Genomic DNA, 26,104 nt, shown 5'->3' with positions numbered 1-26,104 from the left:
CGTACCCATAACAATTATTGAATTTTTTTTTCTTTCGTCATTTCTGTTCGTTTATTTTAAAAGGCGATTTAAACGTCATTTTTTTAATAATTTTACTGCCGAGTTCCTTTACCAAAATAGCTTAACACAATTTAAAATTTACGCAACTTCATTTTTGAATCTGCAGCCATTACGAGTATCCAAAACAATACCTATGAATAAAACTTTACCAATTTCCACACCAATTCTAAAGAATTTTGCAGACGACATTTTCTTTTTAACGTTTTAATTTGTCGTGAACGTCAATTAATAGTGCGGCTTTTCTGAAATAAAGCGCGTTACTTAATTTGATTTTTAATTATGTTGTTGTTTTACGTTTTCACACACATAAGTCGCTAGGAAACGAACTTTGTTCGTTCAATTTATTAGTTTGTCAAATTTTAAAATGTTTTATCGGACAAAACACATTTGTTCTTAGTTAAAAGAAATTTTTTTTTGCTTTAAAATCTCCATAGCGACATACCTATTCAAAGTCATAACTACTAATTTATAACTTATTTTTACCTTTTAAAATAAAGCTTTTTGTGTTTTCAATAGAAACTAATCAATTTAATCAAATTACTTTCCAACTTCTAAAAAAAAGTAAATCTGTATACTCAGCGATAAGGTATATAAACCTAGTTGATTTTAAAATGTGCGTAGTTTTTAACTATATATTTTTTTAAGTTTTTATTTTAGAAATCAACATGAAAGGTTACCTAGTTTTATTATTGGGTAAGTGTAGGTTATCCATTAAAAATGTTTAGATTTATAAATTCATTTAACTACCTAGCTTTATGGAATGATTTAAATTTAAAAATTAAAAATAACTATAAAAATAAATATAACTATTTTACCTAAAATTTTTCATTGCAAAATTAGTAATCAACTATTTTTTTGTTGTTGCAGGTATTCTATGTGCAACGGCCTAGTAAGTTTTAGTCGTGCATAAAACTAGAGTGTTTTAATATAGTCCGTTACAATATTTTTAAAATTATTCGAAGACTTAATTTTTATTTTTTTAGTGGACAAGAGGCCGCCCGACGTGAATACTTAGGAAATCCAGCGAGCAATGGTAAGTTAACATTTAAATTTTCTTGTTTAATTTTTATGTTAAATATTTAGCGTTTACCTGCCAACAGGTCTTTGAGTTTAAAACTTTTAAAATAGATTTACTAATAAAAAGTTATCCTTGCTTTGGTTATAACGAAACTTAATGTAAGATAACTTTTTATGCATTTCTAGTTTTATCAAATATGCTTCGTTTACTCATTGATTTTCAGATAAAGGAATCAAAAATATATATGGCACCTTTACTATCATTTTTTTTATAATTTTTTTACTAAAGAATTATAACAAAACCATTTTAAATATTTTTACTTCTTTAGACTTTGATTTGGAAGAGGACGGACCCGGTGTTGAGCTTGAAGTGATTGTTTGTCCGGATGGATGGGCTGGAAAGAATTGTCGATACAGTAAATTACATTTTTAGTTTTATTTTAAAACGTGATATATTATTAAAAAAATATTTTACAATTGCGCTTACCACGGGCAATATGTTAAACAATTTTTTTAATTTAAAAGTTGAATTACTTAGTTTACCAGCATTTATTCAAGCGCCAAAAAATGTAATTTGTTGTTGTTTGACTGTCGAAACACGGGCACAATAATATTTGCAAAATGATTTAAGTAAAGTGCTTGTTTTTTTTAATTCTAGAGTTATTCGGACGACAATTCGACGTCCCGTATCAGGAATGGGGAAATGGTTGGCCGTACTCACAACCGATGTGTTCCATATATGGACATTCATCGATCTTCACCTTTGATGGGCATATGTACGAAAGCAGTGGACATTGCAAGTACACTGCTGTTAGACGTATTAGCCCAGAAGAAGACCAAGCTCCATTTGAGGTATTTTTGTATATAGTCTCATATGATCATAATTGTTTTATTGTCAGAAAATTGCGTTTACATGTATTTTGCATTTAAGATGCAAGATATAATAAATCATCCTCAATAAACAAACGTCCAATCCTATTACAAATTTATCAAACATTTATAAAACAGTTTATGATGTTTAGATTTCTGTAACTCGCAATCCATTCTGCACCTTTGGAGATTGTATTGTAGAAATTGAAATTATTGTTGAAAGTTATGAAATTCGGCTGAGACCAGATAGAACTGAAATAATGATAAGCGATTACATTGTAACTTTATGGGATAGGTAAGTAATGAATTATAGTTGTAAAAATAAATTTTTACTATAGAACAGTTAATATTTGCTGTAAAGCTAAAAAATATTATTCCAAACTTACTTTTTGTATTTAATAATTGCAAAAAGGGTAAATCTTTTAAAACTACGTTTAAATTCAATAGGGAAACGTATGAGAACGAAGACATTTCCATCACTTATGAATATAACATGCGCGCAGTTGTTTTACTTGGCGGCCAAGTCGTGGTCCTCTATAATGAGCATAGCGACATGTACGTTCATTTGATCAACTTTGAAGAAGAAACTGCTGGTATATGTGGAGATTCGTACTCGGGACGATCCGAAGATTACTATAACGACCGTAAGTATATTTTACTAGTTCAAAGTCAACCTATTACGCTTTTGGTCGGTCTTGTTCTTAAAATTGTTGTTTTTATTATTTTTTTTTATTTTGACAGAAAATAATATTTAAGATTTTTTATCATCTTAAGATGATATGTTTGATTGAAAAAACGTCCTAAAAAGAAGCATGTTAAAGTCACCAGTACATGCCGAGCTCAAGGGCGGTGCTTGTAACAATAATTATCTGCATAAATTGCAATATCTTTTTTTATTTAGCTAACTTCATTAAAAACAACGTTGCTTCTGGTTGCACGGAGACTTACGAAATGCCAGTTGCTGCACAAGAATGCTTGGTTAACTGGGTAAAAGTTATTTTATTTAGTTATAACGGTTTAATGTAACGTAAATATATGATTTACAATTTTTATTGGACGTTTAACCTACGTCTTTTATTTTTTAAGGTTTTTTAAATTTTATTCAACGTTAAAAAGATGTTTTTTTTTTAATGGTAGGCAGCATACATTTCTAAAATTTTTGCTAATCATAAATATTTTTAATAGGACGTAAGAGAAGCTTGTACGATTCTCGCAGTTGGCGAATTGGCAGATTGCAACCGAGTAATTAACCCAACCAACTTTCTTCGTCAATGCGTGCGCGAGATGTGCCTATGTAACTACTTGGAGAACGAGCACTGCTTGTGTGATATTGCCGCACAGTATGCCCGAACATGTGCGTTTGCCAATGTTCCTATTCGGTCATGGAGACAAAACGCACCCGCTTGTCGTAAGTGTAAATTATACTTTCAGTATATAAGTTAAACATTTTGTTTTGACTATACTGTTACAATGTTAAAATCGGTTGACAGTTATTCCTTGTTCTGATGGAATGGAGTGGACAGAATGCGGAGGGAATGGAATAACAACTTGCCGATCCGCCTCAGTTGGAACCATTTCGACAACTTGCGTTGCTCAATGTCAATGCCCAGAAGGTAATTAAACAAATGTTGCTTTAAAAGTTTGAAAACGGTTTATTAAAAAAAATTATTTGATTGGGTTTTAACACTGTTAAATTCTTTATTGTAGAAAGGGTTGTATAATCACTTTGATTTTGAGTTTTAACTTGGAACGCTATTTTTAAGGTTTATTTTTCAATGAGGATGAGTTTAAATGTGTATCAATTGAAGACTGTGCATGTTACTATCAGAATTCGCTTTACTACAGTGGTCAAACAAGATCTGAAGACTGTAACAAATGGTAGGTATATATTCTGTAAAAACTAGAAGTATATTTAAACCTAATGTAGGGCTGATGCCATGTTTAATAATTTTGCACCGGAATATATTAAATTGTTTTTAAATCTAAATGTGTAGTCCCACTCCACTCTTTGAATTTGTTGGTTGCCTTATAAATTTTTCAACAGAATCAGAAATGAGTTCTCTGCACAACACAGCTAGCTAGGTTATGTTTTTTTTCAATTTTGAATTTTTCGTTACAGTTTTTGCTCAAACGGTAGATGGGAATGTGAGGATAAAGTCTGTAACGCCACAGCGTGGTCGTATGGCAACCACCATTATAAAACCTTTGATGGACAATACTTTACTCACCCAGAGGACTGCCTTGTGCTGTTAGCAGGCGACGAAGTCGGAGACTTTGCTGTTTTCGTGCAAACTTTTACGGTAAGTTTTGGTTCAGTTTCTTATATTACTTTTAACTAGTTTGCTGCTTCTTACCAGTTTTCCAGGTAAAGTTATAGTAATTACAAATGAGTGATATAAATGAATATTGTCATGTTTTAGGATGGTGCAAAATATCAGTTTGAGAAGGATGTTCACGTGATGACACGAATGGATGACCACATCTATCATTACAAACTGGGACGCGGCGGACAACTTTTTATTCATATTCACGGAGTTTATGGAACTGACGGCATGGAACAGATCAAGCTACCAGAATTAAGACGTATACTTAAAATTCAACATTTTTATTTCATAATATTAACTTGCCTCGATTTAAAATTATTTTTTGCAACATATCTATATTATAATATTATATTAACAGAGTATAAACAGCAATATAATTTATTTTTAGCCGGCATTGCTGCGATTGAAAGATATGGAGAGCGCGGATTCCACGTTCAACTTTTTAAGTCCAAAACGGAGATCAGATACGATGGAATTGGTTTTGTGGTGGTAAAAGTTTCTGCTGAATATGCTAACAAAGTCAAGGGGTTGGGAGGAAACTTCAATGGAATAAGACACGACGATATGATGTTACCTTCACGTGAAGTTGCAGTAAGATAAATATATTAGTTTTAAGTGATTGTTTTTTGTTCACTTTAATGAATATAGGTCATTAAGAACGAATGGTATGGTATTGGCGGCTAGTAATTCTACAAGTTAACTGGTATGCTACACTGCCGGACATAATAGGATTTATCTTGCACTAAAATGTTTTTGATATTAAGACTTAACAAACAGTAAAAGAAAACTGAATTTTAAATGTTCTAAGGTTGCGGCTGATTTTGTTGCTTCATGGAGAAAAGATCCTACTTGTGTAAGCACAAGCTATTACGACCCTATCCAAGCTTGCGATGGTAATTTAGTTAGAACCAATAAAAAATTACGAAAATAAAATGCCAAATTTGCTTTTTATTTTTTAAATTTTTTATAAAAAAATACTTTTAACCAAATTTTAGACTTTGATGTGCTTTACATTTGTGAACGCTTAACCGATGACACAAACTTTGAATGTGGAAGTTTTATCGACCTTGATCTTCTCAAGTCGCACTGTATTCTTGATACTTGCAATGGCAATCCCGAATACAACTACGTTTCATCTTGTCGATTTGCAAAATCGGCGATGTCCATTTGCGAAGATCTTGGTGCTTATGATGAGAGTGTCACGGGACTATACAACGACATTTGCCGTAAGATTTTAATGTTGTTTTAATTTTTAATTAAATTTCTGTTTTGGAAATTTTTTTAATTGAGCTTTAACAATAGAAAAAATAAATATTTTAGCAAAATTAGTTGTTTATTTTTAATTTAGTCACCCCAGAAATTTAATCAATATTTAAAACAAAATCATTATTATTGTTTTTAGCTGTGGTATGTCCATCTCACAAGGTATTTTCAAACTGCTCAAGCGATTGCAAAACTTCATGCGAAACACTCGGATCTTACTGCATCAACCAATGCTTTTCGGGATGTTTCTGCCCAACTGGAACCTATGAAAATCATGATGGTAAAACACAATATACATCTTTTTTTAATACTGTTAGGCCCAAAAACAATTTGCAACAACAATTAGTAATTAAACCATATTGGAAAGTAAATACAAAAAATGAACAATAAAAAACATATAAATGTTTCTAAAATTATACTATTGTTAAAAAAAGATGTTTACAAATATTTTTTGAAGGATCTTGTGTTCTTGCGGACGATTGTTCATGTTTTTACGAAGGAGAAGTCTACGACTCCGATTCCACTACGACATTTGAAACTAAAACTTGGTAAAGCTCCATACGAACTTTATTTGATTTTAGATTATGGTTTAATAATCAAATTTATATTAAAGTTTTATTAAAAAATTTATTAACGTTTACGTTTTTTTAAGTACTTGCAACGGAGGAATTATGCTATGCTCTGTAATCGAAGGTGAGTTAAAAAACACTTCATACTAACCAAATTGTGAGTACCACACAACTTATGTAATTTAAAATTATTTGAAAATTTAAAAGGATCGGGAGAAACCCTCGATTGTGAAGGAGATTTAGTTCACTACGATTGTGTGACTACAAGAGGAGCGTCCTTAACTTGCGCACAACCATTTACCAATTACTTGGTTGACGAATGTACACCAAGTAAGTTGATAATGCAATGTTTTTATCAACGTATATTTTAATACCCTAATATGACTTTATCTATAGTTAAAGTTTCTTTGTGTAATAGAATGTGGATGTCCACCCGGTTTGTTCTTGGATATGGAAAGTAAATGTGTACGGGTAGAAGAATGTGGTTGCATGGGAGCCAACAACAAACACTTTAACTCTGGTGAATCATACTTGGATGATTGCAACGTGTGGTAGGAGCCTTTATAATAACATACATACTAACAAAATATATATATTTATTTTTTTAACTTTTTAATGTTGTCTAAATTTCGCCCGTAATATTGTTTTTATTTTTAATTTGATGTTTGTTGCCTTTTACTCTTGTAATTATTTTGAAGCACTTGCATTGGAGGTATTTTTGAATGTACAAATGATGATTGTCCCAAGGTTTGTTCTTCCAGTGGCGGATCTCATTACCAAACATTTGACGGACTGATGTACGACTTCCATGGTGAATGCGAATACATTCTTGCTTCGGTGAGTGTTTTAAAGCAACCCTTAACGTTATATTTACTATAAATTGTTAATCAACGATTGAACTAATTTATGATAACATTTTTATATAAAAGTGATTTAAAACCCTTTTTTTTAAACGATTTTCTTGTTGCTGATTTATTTTTTAATACATTAGCTAAAATTATGGCATACTGAATTATTAATGTGTTTTAACAGGATTATTGTTCTAACAACGAAAAAGGAGGTTTGTTCAGTATTGTAACAAAGAATGTTAAGTGTGGAACTGCTGGACTTACTTGCTCCAAATCGGTTATTGTCACAATCAAGGTGAATTTATAAATTGTGTGTATTAAACAAATATTGTAGAAATGACTTGAAATTAAAAGTTGACTATAAAGGGCTTTTTAGTGGTACAGTTTATCGATGTTTTGGATTGTATCAACTTGATAAATTTTTTATTGTGTATTCAATGCTAAAAAACCATTAATAGTGTTTTTTAATTAAGACACAATGTAACTAATTGGAACATTGTGTTATAGAACAAACAAATTGAGTTGATAAAAGGTGAAGCCCCAGCACAGAGAGATCTCCCCAACACTCGTTTCCGTCGAGCAGTAACTGGATTCACAGATTATCGTGAAGCTGAAATCTTTACCGTTAAACAGAAAGGGCTTTTTACCGAAATTTCAACATGTATTGGAATCACTGTCTTATGGGACAACGGCACAAGAGTCTACGTTAGATTGACTCCGGAATACAAGGTTATTTTTATTTTTTAAATATGTAAATCATTAAAAATTTAAAATTTTAATTTAAAAGTTAAAATATATAACTTTGGCAGTGTTTGCTTTTATCATATTTGTTATTTTTGTAGTTCTTTTAAATATTTTAACATTGTAAAATTATTTGTAGGGAAGTGTATGCGGATTGTGTGGTAACTACGATGGAATAGATAACAACGATTACGTCACAAGTTCAGGAATTTTGGGGGATGCTATTGAATTCGGAAACAGCTGGAAAGTAAAACACATTAAAAATAAAGCTCTTAACTAAGTCATTATTAATTTTTTATAACAATTGACAATAGCCTAACATTTGTTATTAATAAAAAAAATTAATTCCAAAGTATTATGCAGTTACCTCAAAGCTCTTTGGGATGCAAGGATGCCACAAGAGAATCACAAGTTAACAACACTTGTGTTTTAAATCCATCCAGAAAAGTTTGGGCTGAAGAAAGTTGTGAAGTAATTTTGGATGACAAACTGTTTGGTGAATGCCATTCAAAGGTATGTTAATTAAAAAAAAACTAATTAAAAGGGGTTTCATAATGTTTTAAAAACTAACTTGCCTTATATTAGCAAATACCTAGTAAATTGTAGGCAGCAAATATTTCGTGTCAATAACTTTTAAACTAAAATTTCTTACTAAGAGTCCTGCAACTTCTGTAGTACTAACCAATAAAATGAACACAAATAAACGATTGCCTATAGATAATTATACATTTTACCACGATTCAATTAACTTTATTGAATATCCCATTTGTACAGATCAACCCCAAGAAATTTTATGACGATTGTGTTTTGGACGCTTGTGGATGTGATGCGGGTGGTGACTGCGAATGTAGATGTACAGCTGTGGCCAACTATGCTCACCAATGCGCACAAAAGGGAGTGGTTGTGGAATGGAGAAACATGAAACGATGTCGTACGTTGAAATTGATATATTTATACCGCAAATAACTTGTCTAGTCGATATATCATCGTTTTTCAAAAAAAGGGGGGGAATTGATGAAATAATTTTCCTAAAAATTAATCATATTGGTTTGTTGTACAAACACTTTGTGTATGTAACTCTTATTAACAGCTCTCATGTGCGAGATTTACAACGCCAAACAAGAGGACTGTCAATGGCATTACCGAGCATGTGACAGTTGCATCACTGACACCTGCTGTGAGTGCAAGTCCCACGAGGATGACAACTGGTGCGTGGAAGGCTGCTTCCCCAAATGTCCGGAAGGCAAAATCTTGGACGAAATGACCCAGAAATGCGTGTCAGCAGAGAACAAAGAAGAAGAATGTACCCGGTATTCAAATGAGAACATGTGCCGGGTTTGCGGTATGTATTAACTTTGTAAAGAGTTTTTATTTTTTTATTATAAAAAGTTAAGAAGTCTCCATTTTAGGTTGTTAAACAGCGATTATAATTTTTAAGATTTTTTAGTTTAACTAATATTTAAACCGTATATTTTATTTAAAGAACCCTGCAACGTCTGCAAGACCAAAGAAGGAGCTATTCTCAGAGTTTTGGTAGGACAAAAAATATTTTAACAAAAATTAAAATGTTTTTTTTCAAGTAAACGTAAAAATAAATAAAAAAATGTATACTAATAAATACTACAATCATTATCTGAACTGAGTTAACTTTATATTTTTTTCGTATTAGCCAGGAGAAACCAAATACTTTCCATTGGATACCGACACTTGTGAAAAGGAGACATGTGTAAATACCACTGCCGGTGATTTGTGTTACAACGGTACCGTTCGAGTTTATTCCTGCGTAGAAGAGTACAGAGAGATTCCAGAACATGATCCCAACTTTTACAAAATTATTTGTGTTAACTCGACAACTTCCGAATGCAAAAACTGCCGAGATTGTGAAAAGGGTAAGCTTTAAAAAATTTCCGTTTTGATTTAAATTTTTAGCTAGAGTGTGTTATTTTTTAAACCAATTTAATCTAGGACTAAGTCAAATTTTATAGATATTTTTTTATTTGTTTTCAGTACTTGATACAAATTTATGGCCTAAATTTAAAGTGTATTTACGTTATTAAATTTTGTTATTAGAATGCATTATTCGAGAAGACTCTTGCGAAGTTGGAAAAGAAAAGGGAGATAGATGGCAACGAATTTTCGCGTAAGTATTTATTTAAATATTTTTCTATTATCCGTTACAAAATGCCTTAAATTAAAAAAATTGCTTGATGCTGTTTTATTTTAAGAATGATATTTTTCGGTTACATTTTTTTTTATTTAAAAAAAATTAAGGACTGTGTTGTATTTTGTAGCTTCAATCCTGTACCACAAACTGGACCAAAAACTTACTGTGTTAACTATGAGTGCCTTGCCCATCCAAGTGCTTTGGAACCTGAATGTAGTCTCCAGGTATTTGTAAAATAGTTATTATCATAACATGTCATAGTGCATTAATAATAGAATAATTTAAAAACACATATTTGCTTTGTTACATTATACCATTATAGAAAAACGAAACACAAAAGTGCTTAAACACCGGCGAAGACAAGGAATGTCAATGGTTCGAAGAACTAAAACCTTTTGGAACGGAAGACCCATGCTGCCCACTTAAATGGGAATGCGGTAAAAACTTTAATCTAATATTCAATTTAATAGGTACTTGTTTATTTATCATTTTACTTAACCTTTGTCGTTTTTTTATAAGTTTGTGTCACCTGCCAACACTCAAACGGAACATACGATCCAACTATTGAAGTTAACCAGTTTAAGGAAAAATGTGCGGACCCCGCCGTGTCGAACTGTTGTTACCGGGACACCTGCTACCCCAAGACTGAAGAGCCATTCTGCCCACAAGTGGTGAAAACCACTGACGAATGTCCGCCACCACCAGACACTACCTGTCCTCCTGGTCACGTCTGGGTTAACAACACACGAGAAAAAGATTGTTGTCCAGTAGGAGAATGCGGTAAAACAGCAATTTAAAATAAATCTGATTTTTAAAATAAAAATTGTTTTACGAAATAACAAGCAATTTAAATCTTTTTTTTTAGTTTGTGATTCTTGTACTGACTACGACATTTACGGCAAAAAAACTCTTCGTGCGGTTAGTAAAACACATCAATATTATAGAATTTTGATTATTATTTGTATTGCTAACTCAAGAAATCATTAATTTTGATATTTAGGTTGGAAGTAAATGGAACAAAAATTGCCTTAAATTTGCATGCACGCCTGATGTACGTGGCGAAGACGGCTGTTTCGAGACTTTGAACTACGAAAACGTTACCTGCAACGAAATTACTTGCCCACCCCTTATGAAAATCGGAATCACTGGCAAAGACAACTTTGGTTGCTGTGATCTTTTTCAGTGTGGTTAGTAATTATTGAACATATAAAAACAATTTAAAGTAAACAATGAACTAAAATTGTCAGCTATTAACTTATGGTAAATAATTTTTTTCAGAGTGTAAAGAACAATGTTATGTTTCTGTTAACGGAACACAATATGCTTACGAGGTAAACAAAAACAATCTTATACAAGAAAAAAAAATTATACTATTAAAGTCAAAGTTTATATTAAATATAAGTACACACTAAAGTACACAATAATATTTAAAAGTATATTACAGATTTAGCTTAAATGTAGTAACTCAAACAGATATGAGTGTTTTATATAGTTTCAAAACATTTTATAAAATCTTATATTAAATATTTTTTACACAATTAAACAAAGCTTTTAGTTACTACTTACAATTCTTAATATTAAAATGTTTTATTACAGCCTGACGTCGAATGGACTGGTGAAGATGGTTGCTATTATCGGTGTTTCGACCCCAAGCAGGGATTGGAAGGTCCGTTCACTGATCCAGACGATTGTCCAAATCAGGAAAAGATTTGCCGCAAGCCTGTGGATTGCCCGACTTGTCACAAAATTGTGGGTGAAGAAGACGACGGATGTGGCTGCACTAAATACATTTGTGGTAAAAAAAATTAACAACAATATTGTTTTTTTGCTTTTATTTTATTCTTCACACATTTTTTTAAATTATACCCTTTATTAATTATTTCGGAATAGAAATTATGTTGGTATCTTTATATTATTGGTATCTTTAATTAATTTTTGATCTTATTTTTACATAACAATATTTTAGAGGAAATCAAGCGATGTCCAGTTATTGAATGTCCATATCCATACCAACGTAATATAGTTCCTTCTGATCCTTGCACAGCCCCTTGCTTCGATTGTACTTGTGATCATTTGTGTTGGGACCAATTTAACAACAAGACATACTATGTGATTTATTTTTACGTTTTTGTATTAAATGCACTTATTTTTTATACTAAAAAACTGAGAAACAATGGTTAAAAATAAAAGTTGTAAATAATTTGCAACATTATAAATCTGGACTTGGGTTTGAACCCATCGCTAGCATGTTGAAACATTCTTGAGTAAGACTTGAGGTCCAGGATTTGATTCCTACTACCGCCATGTTGTAACATTCTTAAGTAAGGCTCGATGTTCTGGGTTCACTAAGTATTTTTAAACTTGTTTATTAATTTTAGCCGGCTGAGTCGTGGAGAAGAGAATATCGAACTCCCGAACGAAAATGTGAAGATTGTGTTTGTAACAATGATCTTGACGAAGACGGTTGTTTGAAAGAGGTAACTTTTTTCAATTAAGTTATTTATTTGTTTTACAATAATCTTATCCAGCAAAAAAAAATCCTTTTTTCTAGTTTAATCATGTATTAAATTAATGATAATGGTTGGTGTTGTTGGAATTAACTAATTGATATATCAAAGGAATGCACAAGAGTTCCCTGCAAAGAAATCGAGGCATGTCCAAGTCCCTATGACGTTGCTGTTACGGGTATTGATGAGTGTGGATGCACATATCTTATTGAGTGCAGTAAGTTAATTTACTTTTATTCAATGAAAATATAACCGTGGCATAAAAACGCCTACAGTTCTTTTTACTATATTTTATTGTTCAAAGTTTAGAAAAGTATAATACCAAATTGTCTTTAACGTTTTAAATACTTGTAGTTTTTGCAAGTCTGTTTTGAACTTGGGGTTTGTTAGAACATGTTTCTTAAAATATTTTTAAAAACAGAGTAAAAACTTAAATATAACTAATTTATTTTTTTGTTTTTAATTGTTAGAGTGCATGTACTGCAAACTTGGGGACGAGGTTTTAAAAGAAGAAGAAAGTGGAAGTAGCTGGGAAGTGGGCAATACCGATCTCGGTTGCTATGATACCTACACCTGCCTTAACCTCAAGGTAAACATATTTCAGCACACAAATTGTTGTTTCGTGAAAACGATTAAGAGATGAACAAATATTTAAGCACGCCTTGCCCATGGTGTTTAAAATTACTGGGTTTGAGATCATACAAAACCAAATTGCTACATGGCGCGTTTTTACCTCTTTTTTATAAAATAATGTTTTCTTAGGACATTGGAAAAGATTTGGAATGCTTTAACGTTACTAAAGAACGAAACCCATGTCCTGTGCCCATCGAGTGCCCGGAAAATTACAGAAGAGTAAAAGATGAAGAAAAATCGTGTTGTTATCCCGACGGTGACGAATGTTGTGACCACTTTAAGTGCGGTAAGATTTTAAATTTACTCTAAAACTTGAATCTTTTTGGTATTTAACTATTAAATACAAGACCCAATTTTTTGTAACTGTTCTTTAGCAAGGGGTCAAGATTTTAAACCATGAAAAATGTAAAAAAGTTTAAATTGATTTTTGGTATTTTATGCATTTTTATGGTTGTAAAAAGTACCTGTTTTTTAGAATGCATCGTTTGCTTGTTTGGCGACGACGAAATAGCTTACAATGTTGGTGACACCTGGACAGATATGTGTAAAAACTACGTCTGCAACGATACCATTGACCCAACTGACGTTAATAAATGTTACAAAGAACAATACACAATCGTACCTTGCCTGGAAAAAAGACCAGAGTGCAACGATTGCTATGAGTATGTACAAAAAACTCAAAGTGTGTAAATAATTAATTTTAATAATTTTTAAAACATAAAGTTTATGATTTTAATTATTGTAAAGGGAATACCTTAAACAAGAAAGAACTGTTCCCGAATTTTGCTGTGATATTTACGATTGCAAACCTGAATTATACTGCACCGAAAACAACACAAGAATTGCAGAGGTGTCCGTTGTGAAATGCTAGTTAAACCTATTTTAAATATTGCAAACACAAGGCATAAATAAAATATATCCAATAAGTGTAATAACCTATCCCAAACCCAAAATAAAAAAATACAACTTACTTATTTATGACATTTTTATTGAACTATTTATTCAAAAAAGTGTTTAACAACAATTAAAGTAAAATTGTATAACTTAACTTTTATGTATTCTTGTTTAGAACGGTACAGAGTGGTATGACAAAGAAGAGGATCCTAACGGATGTATAAAGAAACGTTGTTATGTTTCTGAAGACGATTGGGCCAAGGGTATATGTCCCGTTCCAGTCAACATCTCGCCTTGCATGTCAGACTTTACCGAATGCGAAAAGTGCGAAAACAAAACAATCGTCAAAGATATCTGCGGATGCGACAAAGTCACGTGCCGTAAGTTCACACTGTCATAACTGTGCGTTATATGTTATGTTACTCCCAGTGCTTTATATGATATTTTTTGTAATCAAAAAAAGAAAGTTTTTAAAAATATATATATTTACATCCTGATAGCTCCTTTGAACCCACCTGTTGAATGTGTGGATCCGAAAGCCAATCAACGTATAGTTACCTTGGCAACCAACGACATGTGCTTCCCAAGCAAAAACTGTTGCAGTAAGTATAAATCTGTTTATACTTGCTAACAGCACATTGTCTTATACCGCTTGATTATACACGATAACTGTTAACAATATCATGTTTTTAGTTTGTGAAAATGAATGCGTCTACAAAGGACAAAGAAAGAAGGTAACGCGTAATTATTTTTATAAAATTATTATTTTTAACATAATTCTAATCTAAACTAAAATGGCAGAAAGGTGTTTTTTCATTCATTTACCCTTATTTAAATTTTTATTTTCAATTTATTCAAGTTATACGATACTTGGTGGGATAAGGAAACATGCCAGAGGTTAAGATGTGTTGTTCCTACTGATACACTTTCAACTATACCCGATGTTGATGAAGAAGATTGGGATTCGATCAGGCGTGGATTAGATTACAGGTAAAAATACTATGTAAAATACTTAAATGCAAAATTAAAAAGGCAAGATATTCTAATTATTTTTAAATTTTAAATATTTTTATAAAATTTATGAATAAAACTTGCATGTTAAAAGTTAGCTGATTTTTTTAGATATTTAAAATTAAATAATAGTGTCTCATAAAAAAAAAATATATATATATATATGACCACTTTTTTTCATGTAAGAGCAATGATGGTGGCTACCCGCAAAGCTTCCTACATTTATGACGAATGCGAACAACTTGCTTCTCTCTGTCCGACCGTGTTGGACGTCGGTTGTCCTGATTTAATTCCCTGCAAAGAATGCCAAACTACCACTGTTGTCAAGGATAGCTGTAATTGTGACGTAAACGTCTGCAAAGACTACGTCTGCCCTCCCTACCCTTACAACGTGACCGAATGCTCTCCTCCTCGCTCCAAGTTGATTGAAGTGTCTTTGAACGGTTTACACGAATATTTCCCATGCTGCCCGACCGGTAACAAATGCGTTTGTCCAGACGGTTGTTTTAGCTTAGACGGTACTTTACAAGTAATTGGAGCTGAGTGGGATGAAGTTGATGAGTCTGGCTGCGGATCAAAGAGAAGGTATATTAAATAAAAACAGTGAAAACATGTATTTAAACCTTAACATGTTTCTATATCACGGTTTATTTCAAGAAAAAAATCTAAGCCATATTGCTACAAGCTTATTGTGGAAATCTTTATTCCAAATTTGCTATACGTTTTTGAGTTTATTAAAGCATGATTATACTAAGCTATGTGGGAACGCGATTAATAACTGTCAACTTAATGCATTTTTAAGATTTACCTGCCGAGCTGCAACTCCTGAAGACGATAACGAATGTCCTCAAATAGAAATTGTTCCATGTGTTGTACCGACGGCATGCCCATCCTGTTTTGTTACAATTGACTCGAAGGATGAATATTGTTGCGACCAAGTTGATTGCAGTAAGTATTTTAAAAATTAAAAGAGTTTTAAAACAACATAAAGTTGTTAGAAATTGTTTTAAACAAGGTAAGATATAAATAAATTTGCATTAAGCGGGTAAAGTAGTCAACCCTGTGTAGCTAATTTAACATTGCCAATGATGTGCAAAAAAATTTAACCTAAAATTTTTAGTCAAAATGACATGCAACGTAACCACCCAAAAGGACTGCGAGGACAAATACTTCCCATTCACCGTAATGAAGACAGATGCTGTTAAAACCAAGAACGAATGTTGCCCCCATTACTGTGACTGCCCGGACGTCTGTGTCGACGAATTTAATGGAGAAGAACACGACAGTGAGTTGGAAAATCAGTTTAGTGTTTGTTGTTCGAGCATAGTAACTATGTATTACAAAATATTTATTTTGTTTGCGCAAACTTTTTTTTAACTAAACAAACAAAAACATAATTTTAAGCTTGTCCTAATACTTTGTGTAGTTCCTAAATTTACCTATTTTTTATATTATTATCAGAAAATGAAAAATGGCTTCACCCCAATTCACAATGCTGGGATAGATTCTGTTTGGTTGACAAAACAAAAGCTATCAACCAAGGTTGTCCGTATATCGAAAACAGAACGGTTTGTGTTGAACCCGAAGAATGTGAAAAATGTTTCCACAAAGTTGACGAGATAGACCCGTGTGGTTGCACATTAAGAAAATGCGGTAAGATTTTGTGATAATTGCACTTTTATTAATAAAAGTGTTGTTATTTGATTTAGAACGTTAAAGTGTATGTTGTTTATCACATACTTAATTTATTACAGTAAGAGATGACTGCCCGGTACCCGAGTGCACTGACGAATGCAAGGAAATTGTTGACACTGGAGTTAGAGATGACTGTGACTGCCCAGTACTGGAATGTCGTAAGTTATGCCTAAACCAATTTAAGCATTAATTAATTAACTTTTCAAAATAAAATCTATTTATAATTTTTTTGCTAATGACATGTGATGTTTATTTCTTACGAATAGGTTTGAAGGTCTGCCCACCGCATGAGGTAACTTGCGACGATGATGAAATGGACATTTACTCGTGGATGGATAAGAAAATCAACAAATGCTGCAAACAATATGGCTGCCGTATGTTTAATTATTTTCGTTAATCAGTTTATACAAATAATTTAACAATATAATGAAGCTATTTATAAGAAACGTGTAAATTTTAATTTAAGTTGATTGTTTTTAGGATGTAATTACACCAAATGTGACGAACCACAATGTAAACCTAACGAAGTTTTGGTAAGAAACATAACTGTTCAAAAGTGTTGTTGCCCTGAATACAATTGCGTTGATCAACCACCTAAAGAAGATTATTGTACTTTCGGAGGAGAAAAGAAGCCGGTATGAAATTTACTGAAAATTTTTTATAATTATTTAAAAAAAAGATATATATTAACATAGGATTGAATTATATAGCAAAACAAAATCGGTTATACATACAACTATATATAATATTAATGTTTTTGTTTAGTTGTTGAACAAATACTTACAATACTATGGTTAAACTAAAGAAGGTCATCTGCAGAATTAGTGCTGCAACCTTCCACATACCCTTCTAAACGCGTCGACAATATTTTAAACTTAATTTTTTTAAAGATTGGCCAACGCTGGATTAGTGCCGACAACGTATGCAAGGAGATGCAATGCACTTACGAAAACGCTCGATCCAAAAAGACCAAGATTGATGTATTTAACAGATATTCATGTATGGTTAACGAGGGAACCAGATCTAAGCGAGCAACAACTTGTGCCAACGCTGAATCACCATACTGGGCCACCACTAAGAATGGCTGTTGTCGTGAATCAGTATGCCCTTGTAAGTTAATGTTTTTAAATACAAGCGGGTTTGAAATAACAATATTTTAAAATAGCATTTATACAAACTGGTCTGCAAAACCACACTATGTATTTCAAACTTTTTTTTTCAGGTTCTTGTCAATTATATGGAGACCCTCATTACAAAACGTTTGATGGTTTTAGCTTTGACTTCCAAGGCAAATGTACTTACACATTAATGAAGGAATACCGATTCAACGAAACCGAAATTTTGGTTGACAACGAATTATGTAAATGGTGGCGTGCCAAAAACCAAGATCTCTCATGTTTAAAGACCTTGACCGTTCTTCACAAAAAATCGAATTACACTTTCAGTTTTGGCCAAAACGTACGTATAAAACAATTTTTATCCTAGTTTTAAAACATTTCTTAAATGATCAGATGATTAGTAAGCGATTTTTTTGTATTAAAAGTTTGGGTAGTTTTAAAAACAGGACACAAAACACAAATTTCCTTGGGGCTTTGAAGCGGTTGCTTACTAATCGGCTAAAGTGATAGTCGGGTATTAAAAAAGCTTATGTTTAAACTACATTAAATAGTTTTTTGTATTTATTTTTTAATTTAATATTGTAGTTTTATTTGAACGGGGTTTTACAAAACGTCAATGCTGCCTGGGAATCGGAAGATAAAGAAGTTAGAGTTGAAGAGTATGCATATAAAACACTTCAGATGAAAATAGTCCCGCTTGGAATAAACATGATTTACAAAACCATGAACTACGAGCAATCTCTTGTTTTGGTAATTCCATACGAAACTTACGAAGGACAAATGAGTGGCTTGTGTGGTAAGTTTAAAATATTCTTGAGGCAATAACAGTTTTTATGTGTGTTTGTGGTTGGTGACCATTGTTTCCGAAAACAATTTTTTAATTTTTCGATAACAGATTTTTAATTTTCCGATAAAACCTTTAATTTAAAAACTTAAAAAAACGATATTTCTGTTACTTGAAATAATTGTTTTAAATGTAAGGTACTTGTAACAACGACCAATCCGACGACTTTATTGGTCGAAATAAAGAGCGATGGGATGCTAGCAACCACGAAAACATCAACAAATTTGGTGCCTCTTGGATGTCTAGTTATGTAAAGGATGTCGACCACGCCAACTGCGTTCCCGCTGAGCCTGTCTGTCCAGATGAACCTGAATATCCAGACTGCCCATCTACTTATCCTTCTGATGAGTGTGTCAATTGTGAAAACAGGTGTTTCCTTGGCCATACCAAGTGCAGTACCTGTGATACCGATCCTTGCGAAGTAAGTCACTATTAAACCATAAAATTAGAAATTATTTTAGTAAGAATTAACATGTAAGTGTTTGAATAGAAACGTTTACAAAATATCCATTTCTCTGAAAGTATAAAATTAGTTATGAACTAATCTATTTATTGTGTTGTTCAAAGGTTGTCTAATTATAAAATGCAGTTAGGATATAAATATATTAAATCGACTAGTTACAATCAGAATGAAGTATTTTTGAAATATTGTTTTTTAATAAAAGGCCATTACAATACATGAAGTGTTTGAAGAATGTCGAGTTGAAGTCGACGGTGAATCATATTTGCCACAATGTCAATTTGATGTTTCCCTACTTACCAACTCTACAGAAGTGAAATGTAACCCATGTAACTCAGCTACTGTGAAACAGTTTGCAACCATGTGCGAAGTCGTCGGCAGTTGCGCTCCGTGGAGATCTGCCCTTGATTGTGCCAGTACGTATGCTATACTTTACCAAAGATATATTAATAAACTTCTTCATTTTGTGGAAAATTTTCCATGTTATCATTTGTAACTATTTTGTTTATTGTAGCGCCTGAATGCCCTGAAACACAGGAATTCCGTGAATGTGACAAAAACGCACTTAAATACAGATCGTGTGATAACTTGACTGTTTGGGATGACGGTATTAGAGTTGAAGGTTGTTTCTGTCCTGAAGGTCAAGTTAGAAAGACAGCTACGTCCAGTCAATGTGTTCCTGCTCAATGTAAGTAAATTTCTAATCAATGAACCGCGATGTGTCAAACAAATATTTACACGATGGTTTTTATGCATTTTGGTAAAATAAATGATTTTATTCACATGTTTATCTTAGGTTGCTTCGAGTGCCCACAGGCGCCCACTTGCGAGGAAGGTGAACAAAAAACACAAGGCGAGGACGAATGTGGTTGCCCAATTTACTACTGTGAAGGTTTGTATACATGTTTAAATTTATAAAACTCCACGTCAAAATGTGATATAATATTAATAAAACTTAAATTCGTATTTGCTTTAAAGTGTCATCCGGCCCGGGAGGAGACTGTTCTCCACAATCGTCAGTGGTCAAGGGTTTGGTGATTTACCAGGGTGGAAAATTCTGCATGTCTCTTGCAACAATTGATACCAACCTGTGCGGTGGTTTGTGCAGGTAAAAACTTTTTAAAAAAAATAAATGAGAGTAGTTTGTGATATGTCCAAGAAGTAAATTTAATGAAAGTTTTGTTTTTTTAGTTCTTCATCCACCATTAGCACACAAGGTACAAAGACCAATATATGCACTTCTTGCAAGCCTACGGCAACCGGCTTAAGTACGAAATCAATAAACTTAAGTTGTTCTGGTACCACCGACACAGCAGACATCGAATTTCACACGGAGTGCGAATGTCAGGAAATTCCATGCGAATAAGTTAAAACAAGCTAAATTTGAACACTTGGACAAACCGACCCGCTGCTATGTTTTTGACCTGATTTAAATTCTTTTAAACTAATGACTATTAATTTGCATTCGTTGTAAAGTTAATGTTACTTGGTGACGAAGGATTTTGCCTGAAGCATTGGTATTAATTGGTTGACTTTCGTAATCGAGCTCTTGATTCACGCAGCCAATATTTATCAATGCTTCTTTTTTTTATTTTTTATTAATTGCTTTCATTCGGCGCTTTGTAAATATGCATTATGTTCTACCCACGTTCTATCAATCAACTTTTTTGTTCCATCTTTTTAGAGTTGTGTGAACCAATGTAGAACGTTAAAACTAAAATGAGCTATATATTCAAAATGTGTGTGTTAGAATGAAGAAATAGATTTAAAGAAGGCTACAGTGCAAGGATTAAAAAATATAACTCTTTAAAGGTTGAGTTACCTTATTACCATATTGTTTTTTGGTATTTAAAACTTTAAAAAACACTAATTTTTGAATAAAATTTTAAACATATATTTAGAACTTAGTTTTATGTAAAATTCTAAATTAAAATTTGTATATTTTAAACGCGAAAATTTAAAATAGCAAAGATTAGAGATAGGGATATTTATTATTAAATTGAGAAAACTAACAACGTATTATTGGTTGCGCTTGCTAAAAAATACACTATAACTCTGCATATAGAAAAAACAAACAATATGAGAGATTTACATTTAAACTAACAATATGCGAAATTAACATTCAAACTAAATACTAAATCACGATAAAGGTAATTAGCAAGATACGCCTTGAGTTACGTTTTACTGAAACAAATACGAAGTGTTAATAAACCTAAGGGATTGGTGTTTAAACTAAGCTGATCACAACTCGAAAATTGAAACCAACAATTAAATTATTATTCCAGGCACTACTTAAACTAACATAATTCTAAAATAATTTTTAAAGTTATTAATGTTTATTAAAGTTAAGACACTTTTATTACATTTTGTGTAAAATTCCAAATTAAAAAATAATTATTTTAAACGATTCGTATTAACATAACTGCGATCACAGATGAAAAAAAAATTATAAACATTTTAAGTAGAACAAAAGTTAAAACGGATTCATAATAGCTCTTTTCTAAGGTCGGGTGACGTCACCAGCATACCAATATTCAGAAAAATTTTTTTTTATTTAATTTCAAATTTTAAAATCAATTTTTAAACATTTTATTTAAACCACACTAATCAAACCCACATATTCTAAAATATTTTTTTAAATTAATAATGTTTTAAAGTTATGACACTTTTATTAAATTTTGTGTAAAATTCCAAATTAAAAAATAATCATTTTAATGGATTTGTATTAGTAAAAATTTCAATTAGAACAAAAGTTAAAGCGGATTTTTAATAGCACTTTCCTATGGTCGGGTGACGTCATCGGCATATTAATATTCCGAAAAAAATTTTAATCAATTTTTTAACACTTTATTTAAACCACACAAGTGAAACCAACATAATTTTAAAATATTTTTTTTAAGTTATGACACTTTTATTAAATTTGTGTAAAATCTTGAATTTAAAAAAAATTTAATTATTTTATTCAATTATTCTTAACATAACTAAGATACAGTGCAAAAAAGTTTGTAAAAACATTTAGTAAAAGAAAAATTGTAACCCTTTAACGTTTTCGATATTCTTATAAAAAAAATCTTGTTGTTGTATATATAGTTTTTTATGATAGATATGCAAAATTGCTTTGGTTTTACGTGCGTCGAGTTGGCGTATAAGTAAAATTCCAATCTACCATTTAAATGATATTAGGTTTAAATCCCAGCATCGCCGATTCGAAAAATTAAATTTTAACTAATTATGGTTCGAAATCTTAGATTCGAAATCTTAGATTTCGAAACATATTGTTATTGTCACTATACTTATTATTAATTATTATTATGGTTCGAAATCTTAGATTTCGAAACATATTGTTATTGTCATTATACTTATTATTATTATTATTATTATTATTATTTTTATTATTATTATTTTTATTCTTTCTAGTCCCAATTTTGAAAGAAGATATCTTTAGTTCCTTAGAATTTAAAAATCTCAAATTTTAGTATGTTGGTTATTATCAGATTATGTTTTTATTCTCCTATTTACAACATTTAATTATCACTAATTACTAATTAATAAGTGTTTATTTATTAAAATTTAAAGGTTGTTATTAACTTTTTAAATTTTGGTCAATTGTATAATATGATATTGGTAACTCAAAAATGAATTAAAATTTTAATTTTTATCACTAATTACTAATTAATAGGTGTTTATTTATTAAAATTTAAAGGTTGTTATTAATTTTTTTAAATTTTGGTCAATTGTATAATACGATATTGGTAACTCAAAAATGAATTAAAATTTTTATTTTTATTACTAATTACTAATTAATAGGTGTTTATTTATTATAATTTAAAGGTTGTTATTAACTTTTAAAACTTTGGTCAATTGTATATCATGATATTAGTAACTCAAAAACGAATTAAAATTTTAATTTTTATCACTAATTACTAATTAATAGGTGTTTGTTTATTAAAATTTAAAGGTTGTTATTAACTTTTTAAATCTTGGTCAATTGTATATCATGATATTGCTAATTTAAAAATGAATTAAAATTAAAATTTTCATCACTAATTACTAATTAATGGGTGTTTGTTTATTCAAATTTAAAGATTGATATTAGGTTTTTAAATTTTGGTCGGTTATATCTTATTATATTTAAAATTTGAAGATAATTAAAAAATAATTCTTGTTTGTTTGTTATATTAAATGCTGGTTTGCTAATTAAAAATCAAAGGTATGTAATATTCTTAGTTAATGTTTATGCATATATTTTTTATTTATAAAATTTTATGTTAAAAATAATCAAATAATTTCGAACCATATTTTATTTATCAAATAAATCTAGTTATTATTATTTTTATTCTTTCTAGTCCCAATTTTGAAAGAAGATATCTTTAGTTCCTTAAAATTTAAAAATCTGGAGTTTTAGTATGTTGTTTATTATCAGATTATGTTTTCATTCTCCTATTTACAACATTTAATTATCACTAATTACTAATTAATAAGTGTTTATTTATTAAAATTTAAAGTTTGTTATTTATTTTTTAAATCTTGGTCAATTGTATATCATGATATCAGTAACTCAAAAATGAATTAAAATTTTAATTTTTATCACTAATTACTAATTAAAGGGTGTTTCTTTATTAAAATTTAAAGGTTGTTATTAATATTTCAAATCTTGGTCAATTGTATATCATAATATTAGTAACTCAAAACTGAATTAAAATTTTAATTTTTAATCACTAAATACTAATTAATAAGTGTTTGTTTATTTAAATTTAAAGGTTGTTGTTAATTTTTTAAATTTTTGTCAATTGTATATTATGATATTAGTAACTCAAAAATAAATTAAAATTTTAATTTTGACACTAATTACTAATAAATAGGTGTTTGTTTATTTAAATTTAATGATTGTTATTAGGTTTTTAAATTTTGGTCAGTTATTGGTTAGAATATTTATAACTTGAAAATGAAGTAAAATTAATTCTTGTTTCTTTATTATTATACTTTTGTTTTACTGAAATTTTTCGCGAAATGTTTTATCTTGAATGTTAGTTAGGCCAATGCGCGTCTAATAAAATACAATATTTTAGGTTTTGAGATTTCATAAATTTTTAATAAAAGTTTCATAACTTTTATGAATATTAATATTTTTAAAAAAGATTATGTAAACACGGTGATTGGACCTGTGCAGTTCTAACACAACAATTTTTTTTTCGATTTAAAACTTTTTATTTTTTAAAAAAAAATTTGTATGCAATATCATTGGCCAAAAATATCACGTGACCTAATTAAACCCAAAATAAAAATTACCTCAAAATTTTGTTTTACTTAAAATTTTCGCGAAATGTTTTATCTTGAATGTTAGTTAGGCCAATGCGCGTCTAATAAAATACAAAATTTTAGGTTTTGAGATTTCATAAATTTTTAATAAAAGTATCATAACTTTTATGAATATTAATATTTTCGAAAATATTTTGTAAACACGGTAATTGGACCTGTGCAGTTCTAACACAACAATTATTTTTCGATTTAAAATTTTTTATTTTTTAAAAAAAAATTTGTATGCAATATCATTGACCAAAAGTATCACGTGACCTAATTAAACCCAAAATAAAAATTACTTTAAACTTTTGTTTTACTAAAAATTTTCGCAAAATGTTTTATCTTGATTGTTAGTTAGGCCAATGCGCGCCTAATTAAAAATAAAATTTCAGATTTTGAGATTTCATAAATTTTTAATAAAAGTTTCATAACTTTTATGAATATTAATATTTTCGAAAAATATTTTGTAAACACGGTAATTGGACCTGTGCAGTTCTAACACAACAATTATTTTTCGATTTAAAATTTTTTATTTTTTTCCAAAAAATTTGTATGCAATATCATTGGCCAAAAATATCACGTGACCTAATTAAACCCAAAATAAAAATTACCTCAAACTTTTGTTTTACTTAAAATTTCGCAAAATGTTTTATCTTGAATGTTAGTTAGGCCAATGCGCGTCTAATAAAATACAATTTTTTAGGTTTTGAGATTTCATAAATTTTTAATAAAATTGTCGTAACTTTTATGAATATTAATATTTTTGAAAAATATTTTGTAAACACGGTAATTGGACCTGTGCGGTTCTAACACAACAATTATTTTTCGATTTAAAATTTTTTATTTTTTTTTTAAATTTGTATGCAATATCATTGGCCAAAAATATCACGTGACCTAATTAAACCCAAAATAAAAATTACCTTAAACTTTTGTTTTACTGAAAATTTTCGCGAAATGTTTTATCTTGAATGTTAGTTAGGCCAATGCGCGTGTAATAAAATACAAAATTTTAGGTTTTGAGATTTCATAAATTTTTAATAAAAGTATCATAACTTTTATGAATATTAATATTTTCGAAAATATTTTGTAAACACGGTAATTGGACCTGTGCAGTTCTAACACAACAATTATTTTTCGATTTAAAATTTTTTATTTTTTAAAAAGAAATTTGTATGCCAAAAGTATCACGTGACCTAATTAAACCTAAAAAGTATCACGTGACCTAATTAAATTGATCAAAAGTATCACGTGACCTAATCAAACCCAAAATAAAAATTACTTTAAACTTTTGTTTTACTGAAAATTTTCGCAAAATGTTTTATCTTGATTGTTAGTTAGTAGGCCAATGCGCGTCTAATGAAATACAAAAACTTAGGTTTTGAGATTTCATAAATTTTTAATAAAAGTGTCATAACTTTTATGAATATTAATATTTTTGAAAAATATTATGTAAACACGGTAATTGGACCTGTGCGGTTTTAACACAACAATTATTTTTCGATTTAAAATTTTTTATTTTTTTTCAAAAAATTTGTATGCAATATCATTGGCCAAAAATATCACGTGACCTAATTAAACCCAAAATAAAAATTATCTCAAACTTTTGTTCTACTCAAAATTTTTGCAAAATGTTTTATTTTGAATGTTAGTTAGGCCAATGCGCGCCTAATTAAAAATAAAATTTCAGATTTTGAGATTTCATAAATTTTTAATAAAAGTTTCATAACTTTTATGAATATTAATATTTTAGAAAAATATTTTGTAAACACGGTAATTGGACCTGTG

The 26,104-nt window shown here is 30.2% G+C and overlaps 1 protein-coding gene across 1 annotated transcript; it reads left to right on the top strand.

The window, feature by feature from the left end:
* Positions 1 to 680: 680 nt before the first annotated feature.
* LOC145740755 (uncharacterized) lies at positions 681 to 20,810 on the top strand. The gene is made up of 65 exons (XM_082558594.1): positions 681 to 753; positions 928 to 949; positions 1,044 to 1,093; positions 1,407 to 1,493; positions 1,736 to 1,929; positions 2,100 to 2,242; positions 2,395 to 2,591; positions 2,849 to 2,934; positions 3,133 to 3,355; positions 3,438 to 3,560; positions 3,711 to 3,825; positions 4,067 to 4,247; positions 4,368 to 4,530; positions 4,660 to 4,862; positions 5,080 to 5,164; positions 5,267 to 5,497; positions 5,674 to 5,814; positions 5,992 to 6,082; positions 6,187 to 6,227; positions 6,311 to 6,433; positions 6,522 to 6,654; positions 6,802 to 6,940; positions 7,136 to 7,246; positions 7,459 to 7,680; positions 7,832 to 7,939; positions 8,056 to 8,205; positions 8,467 to 8,623; positions 8,783 to 9,034; positions 9,176 to 9,225; positions 9,362 to 9,581; positions 9,763 to 9,832; positions 9,984 to 10,080; positions 10,179 to 10,293; positions 10,376 to 10,636; positions 10,722 to 10,774; positions 10,857 to 11,043; positions 11,135 to 11,187; positions 11,453 to 11,651; positions 11,823 to 11,965; positions 12,235 to 12,333; positions 12,475 to 12,580; positions 12,834 to 12,952; positions 13,126 to 13,282; positions 13,472 to 13,658; positions 13,744 to 13,846; positions 14,066 to 14,270; positions 14,391 to 14,492; positions 14,584 to 14,624; positions 14,750 to 14,880; positions 15,088 to 15,486; positions 15,704 to 15,849; positions 16,022 to 16,186; positions 16,363 to 16,554; positions 16,656 to 16,754; positions 16,863 to 16,970; positions 17,077 to 17,231; positions 17,487 to 17,706; positions 17,819 to 18,054; positions 18,300 to 18,510; positions 18,696 to 18,979; positions 19,224 to 19,434; positions 19,533 to 19,706; positions 19,815 to 19,910; positions 19,997 to 20,126; positions 20,210 to 20,810. The coding sequence occupies exons 1-65, from the start codon at positions 726 to 728 to the stop codon at positions 20,382 to 20,384; spliced, it is 9,498 nt and encodes a 3,165-aa protein (XP_082414720.1). The 5' UTR covers positions 681 to 725; the 3' UTR covers positions 20,385 to 20,810.
* Positions 20,811 to 26,104: the final 5,294 nt, after the last annotated feature.

Source organism: Corella eumyota, chromosome 1 (genome assembly GCF_963082875.1).
Source record: "Corella eumyota chromosome 1, kaCorEumy4.1, whole genome shotgun sequence".
Taxonomy (NCBI): Eukaryota; Metazoa; Chordata; class Ascidiacea; order Phlebobranchia; family Corellidae; genus Corella; species Corella eumyota.
This window is presented reverse-complemented; position numbering and strand designations above follow the sequence as displayed.

Excerpts from the sequence above, each read along its gene's own strand:
- LOC145740755 (XM_082558594.1), top strand. The coding sequence starts at position 726 with ATGAAAGGTTACCTAGTTTTATTATTGG. Across the intron at positions 14,625-14,749 it reads ACAAAGGACAAAGAAAGAAG|TTATACGATACTTGGTGGGA; the intron begins GTAACGCGTAAT and ends AATTTATTCAAG. Across the intron at positions 15,487-15,703 it reads GGCTGCGGATCAAAGAGAAG|ATTTACCTGCCGAGCTGCAA; the intron begins GTATATTAAATA and ends TGCATTTTTAAG.